A 5,705-nucleotide genomic window follows, 5' to 3' on the forward strand; every position below is an offset into this window, starting at 1 on the left:
AAGAAACGGAACCGTTTTCACGCCAGCGGTGGCCCCGGTGCCGCCCGGGTCACCCCTCCGTCCCTTCCCTCCTCCTTTCCCTGCCTGGAAAGGGGGCGCCGGGGGCTGGAGGGGCGCGGGGGTCCCCACGGCCTCGCCGGCAGAGGCCGGGGGGAGACCGGGAGGAGGCTCTGTGGGGCAGTGCGAGGACAACGGAGCCTCCCCCGGCGGACCCAAAAATACCGCAAGCGGCCTCAAAAGCGGCTCCCCCCGCCGGCCCCCGCTCTGGAGAGCAGCCCAGCGGCGCTGCCTGCGCGGGGAGGTTCACGCTAGGTGAAGGAATGTCATTTCGCTACTAAATGGTTAGTCTAATTTGATCTTTATTATGCCGTGGATTAGGGCTGATTCATATTAAACACGGGCGCAGTTAATATAACTGCGGAACGTGTCCCGCTCTATGTACAGCGGCCTCCGTTACAGCCCCGCGGCTTCCTGCAGCCCACGGATTAAGATTTAATTAACGGGGAAGTTTGTGGCGCTCGCCTGCAGCCTCCCCGCTTTGCAAATAATTTATACGCCGTTCTGCGGATTTTTATTCAAGCGGCAGCATTTTATTTTACTCTAAAAGGGGCTTGAATATTTTATGTCTTGCCAGAGCCTTCTGCATAGGGACCTCTCCCAGGCAGCTTCAAACCCGAGGGATTTTTTTTTCTTTTCTTTCAATCTAGAGGAATTACATTAACAGAAACAAAGTATCGGGTTCTTTTACCCCCTCCCCTTCCCATCCAAGTTAACAGCCTAAACTATCCGTATGAAAGTTAATCGTCGTGTTCCCCATTGTCGCCTGTATAAATCCAAGCTCAAGGCAACCTCCAGGATACGGCAACGGTTCTGATCAAGTGTCCTGCCCGGCGAACTACACAGGAATGGCTTTTATAATTAAAAGGAGAGCTGAGTTAAATCAACAGCTCCTAAGCCCTTCTCAACGGGGCGAGAATGGGAGAAATGTGGCGACCTGATTTCTCTAAGTAGCAGCTCTTTGTAGCCCATTCATAAGCCTAGATATGGAGACTCATCCCGCACAAAGTCAGCTGCCAGGGAAAAAAAAAAAAAAAAAAAGGAAAAAGGGGGGAAAAAAGTTTATTCAGATGCTCAACGTCCATCTTTCTCTTTTTTTTTTTTCTCTTTTTTTCCCAGTCTAACATAACCCTGGCACTTTATAACCAAACAGACAACTCCTTTTCCAATTAAAGTGGAATTAGGAAACTCAATCAAATTAGCTCACTATTAAAGCCCTTCTTTATTAAACCGTTTTATTGTAGTAATATTAAGTTTCACCCGCTCCTGGAACACGAGACTTGCAAAAGTTTCCCTTGCGATATTGATTTGGCTGCTCCCGGCATGGATCGGGGTCAGGACTATTTACCTCGGTGTAATCTGTCAGATTTACTCCCAGAAGAAAAAAAACTATATATATCTTAAATTTGTAGCGGGCGCGATGAAGGCGCGCGGGAGCGGAGAGCAGCGCTTCGCTCGCGCCCCACTCCGCGCTTACCCAGCGCTTCCCTCCGCAGCCCTGCGAGGGGCATCTCCTCCCATGCGCACCAATATATGAACCGGTTTAGGGGAGCCGCGAGCTCCGCGCCAATGTTTACACAGTTATATTTGAAGTGAGAAAGTAAACAGTCCAGCTGTGCCACGGAGCGGTGCGGGGGGATTAGGTTTCCATACCAACCAACTTCAGGAGCTTCTACAGTCTTAATTCAATCAGGCGCTGAACTTGTTCTTTGTGAGTGAGAGTTTTCCTGGGCCAAACGCGGCCAGGACGGCAACGAAACTCGCGCTCCGGCTTCTTCGGATGCGCGGAGGAGCCGCCTGCGAGGCATAAATAAACACAGGAAAGAAAATATAAATATTCCCTAATATTCCCTATTTGTCGGTCTTGAAGAATAGTCGGATACTACCTTGCCAGGAAAAAAAAAGAACAACAACAACAATAATAATAAAACGCCGCACGTGCAGCCTTCGCTCTTGAAATACGGGCGAGATTTGGAAGGACAGGCAGGATCGGCTCTAAAAATATTTTACGCATGAATCAAACGCACAGATCTCGTTGCATCGTAACTATTTGAAACGTGTCTCAAACATGTTATTGCACTCTGAAAAGAAAAATCACTATTAAACCTTATCTTGATAGGGAAACTCTTAACGTGCGCACACTCCAAGCAGGAGGGAAATGCATCTCGCCGATTTGCTATAGAAGCTGTATTCCGCACTACGAGCCTTTATTTTAACTCTGCTCTTCTCTAAGAGAATTCCAGATTTTCTAAATTTGACCAAAGCTATCAAGACATTAAAAGAAATTTTCTCGTTAAATTTGCATTTGCTTTTTTATTTTTTTGTCTGGTATAAATAATAAAAAAGGCCAGAAGTAGAAGTAAATGTATTGGGCAGTTTTGGTTGAAAAATTAATCTTTCTGATTTGTAGGGCTCATTTTTATTTATAAATTTTCTGAAGAGTAGCCAGCTTAACCATGATAAAAATGCAATAAACATGTCGGTACTAATTGCATAAACTTGTTTAAATATTGACTGAACTCCTTAAGTGAATTTGCCAAAACACACTTTCACCATCTAATAAAATGCCACTTGCCATTTATAAGACTGCTCTTATTATTTTTTAATAGAAAATAACATTTATTTCTATGAAATGGAAACACAGAATTACCTGTTAGAAACAGCAAGAAGTTTGCTACATTGAAACAAGACAGCAATTTTCTTGCGGATCACAAATGAAGGAGGATTATTAAACCATCATACACCATCGGCGCCCCGGTCCTACGGACAGTTACAAATATATCTACTTTCCCATGGTATATATATACAGGTCGCAACGTTTCTGGGGGCTGGGAAAAAGAAACATTTTCCATTTGACAATATATTTAATCTATATGCCGTATAAGTATTACAACGCGCTGTCTAACCTTTAGCTTAACGTTAATACCAAGTTCACCTACAAGTTACATTAATAACTTAGATTTCCATTTTATAACATTATACACTTGCTAGTATACATATATATATGTATGTGGGAGAGGAAGTGTGTGTGTATGTGTGCCCGCATGTGTGTGTATAAATATATATATGGATATATATGTATACATACACACCCATACATGCACATGGCACAATGCATCCAAAATATCCATGCTTATGGCCATAAGCAACAAAGAGGGACTCATGTCTCGACAACGAAAGTGCACCTTATAACCTCTGCAAGACACCTCCATCCGCTCCGCTCGGCGCTCCGGGCCCGGCGCCGCGTGTGGAAGAGGGAGACGGGAAGAGGGGAAGCCACGTGCGTCCATGGGGCCGTGCCCACAGAGCAGCCTCGAGCGCTCCGCGCCGCCGGGCGCGCGCTATTGCTTCTCAGGGGTGTTGTTGACCATGGGCCCGTAGAGGCCGTTGGAGTAGGAGACCTGCTCCTTGTGCACGGCGGAGCGGTCGCGCATGAGGTCGCTGAAGGCGTAGTCCACGGGCGGCCGGAAGCCCAGCGTGGGCATGAGGCCGGCCGTCGAGTAGGGCGTCATGAAGGCGAGTCCGCGGCTGTGCGCCGAGTAGGCCAGGCGCAGCGGGTTGAGTCCCAGGTGGGTGCCCAGCGGGTAGGCGCCGGCCTCGGCGCCGAAGTGCGTGGCGTTGGGCTGCAGGGGCGAGAAGGCCGAGCGGCTGCCCAGGGCGCCGATGGCGGGGGCCATGGCACCCGCTATCAAGGGCCGGTGGTGGGCGGCCGAGGCGGCGGGCGAGGGCGGCAGCCCCGGCAGGGCGCCCTCGCGGGCCCAGGCCTCCTCGGGGCCCTTGTCCGGGCCGCGGTTGTTGAGGATCTGCTCGATGGCCTGCACCACGTCGCCGCCGCAGCCCTGCAGCACCAGCTCGAGCACGCTGCGCTTGTGCGCAGGGAACACGCGTGTCAGGATGTCGATGGGAGTCCGCTGCCGCCCCGCGGCCGCCGCCGACGGCTCCTGCTCGTCCTTGTCGGCCTCCGAGCCCGAGTCCGAGCCCAGCGGGCTGATGGAGCCCGGGCTCTCCTCTCCCTCCTTGGCGCCCTTGGACACGGGCGAGCTCAGGAAGGACTCGCCGTCGCCGTTCTCCGAGCCCGAGCCGTGGCGGGCGTCCGGCGAGGAGGTGCCGGGCACGGAGTCGCCGTCCGGCGACAGGGGCTTCCCGCCCGCCTGCTGCGGCGTCACGGCGCGGCTCGGCAGCAGCGTCTTGGGGAACAGCTCGAACTTCTGCATCTTGGCGTCTGCGGGGAAAGGGCCGTCAGTGCCGCCGCCGGCGCCCTCACGGCAGCGCCGGGACGGGGGCCCCGCGCGGCGCCTTCCCCGGCCCTGCGGCGGGGCCGCCCCGTGCCAAAGCTTCCCGAGGGCCGCCCCGTCCCCACTTACAGCCCGGGCCCGACCTGGCCCCGCTCCTGGAGCAGGGGAAGCCGCCCTGTCCCTCCCGCCTCCAGCTCCTGGCAGAAGCCGCTGTCGGCGACCGCCGCGTCCCCAAGTCCTCGCGGTCCCCGATCCTGGCGGGGCTCCCGCGGAGCCGCCGCAGCCCCAGCTCCCGCGCCGGGTCCCCCCGCGCCCTTCCCGCCGTACCTGAGGCCCCGGCGCCGCCGTCGCCGCCGGCCCCGGCGCACACGGAGCCGAACACCTCGTAGGCGGGTCGCGGCGGGATGATGCCGTTGGCGGCGGCCAGCGCGAGCCCCTCGGCCGTGCCGTAGAGCAGCTGCAGCTCTCGGGCCTCGTTCTCCTCCTGCGCCTGCTGGCGGCGCAGCGCCACCTGCGCGGCCATGACGCGCTGGCGCTCCGCGATGAGCGTGCACTTGGCGCACATGCAGTCCTTCCAGCGGCAGTAGCGCTTGTGGCCCTTGAGCGCCGACACGACGCCGTGGTTGCGGCAGCGCGCGCACTTGGGCGTCCGCGGGTACTTCTCGGCCGCGCGCAGCAGCAGCGGCGGCGCCCGCAGCAGCCCCCCGGCCACGCTCACGGGCAGCGTGGCCGCCGCAGCCGCCGCGGCCGCCGCTACCGAGCTGGGCGGCACGGGCGGCGGCGCGGCCGGCACGCTGGGCAGCTCGGAGCGCAGCTCCATGGCGAGCGCCTCGTCGGAAAGGAGAGAGCGCGGAGCCCCCGACGGGGCGCGCAGCGGCGGAGCGGCACCCTCGGAGCGCAGAGCCGCCCGGGTCCCGACGCCGCCTGGATGGGCGCGCCCCGGTGCCCCGCGCTGCGAGAAGGCTGGAAACGAGGAGAGGGAGGTGGCGGGAGCGAGCCGGGAGGTTCCCCCTGCTCCGCTCTCGAAAATAAATTTTTAAAAGGCCAAGCAAAGCGCGCAGGGCGTCTAGGAAAGCGCCAAACTCTCCCGCTGCCCGGGTCACCTCCGGCAGGGCAGCTCCGCGCGCGCGCGCCGCCGCCTCCTCCGCTCTCCCGTCCGCGCCCTCGATCTTCCTGCTACCTGCAGCTCCGCTCCCCCTTTATCCCCGTCCGCCTCCAGCAGCGGCGCGCGCCCTCAGCAAGAGCGCCGCGAGCTCATGCCGCGCTGCGCGCAACCCGCGCTGCGCTGCGCGCAAGGGGCCGGTGGCGCCGCAGCCGCGCGCGCGCCGCCACTCGCGCTATTGTTGCGCCCGGCGTTGCCATTAGGCAACATTTGACAACAATGTGGCGCCTCCCATTGGCCGGCGCCGCGCG

At 57.4% G+C, this 5,705-nt stretch overlaps 1 protein-coding gene across 1 annotated transcript; it reads right to left on the reverse strand.

Annotated features, from left to right (window-relative positions):
* Positions 1-3,398: 3,398 nt before the first annotated feature.
* On the reverse strand, positions 3,399-5,112 carry DMRTA2 (DMRT like family A2). The gene is made up of 3 exons (XM_026045110.1): positions 4,651-5,112; positions 4,574-4,606; positions 3,399-4,316 (listed from the first exon to the last, which is right to left on the reverse strand). Exons 1-3 carry the CDS (start codon positions 5,110-5,112, stop codon positions 3,399-3,401), a joined length of 1,413 nt encoding a protein of 470 aa, XP_025900895.1.
* Positions 5,113-5,705: the final 593 nt, after the last annotated feature.

Source organism: Nothoprocta perdicaria, unplaced genomic scaffold (assembly GCF_003342845.1).
Source record: "Nothoprocta perdicaria isolate Ctin4 unplaced genomic scaffold, notPer1 scaffold_0, whole genome shotgun sequence".
In the NCBI taxonomy this organism is placed as follows: domain Eukaryota; kingdom Metazoa; phylum Chordata; class Aves; order Tinamiformes; family Tinamidae; genus Nothoprocta; species Nothoprocta perdicaria.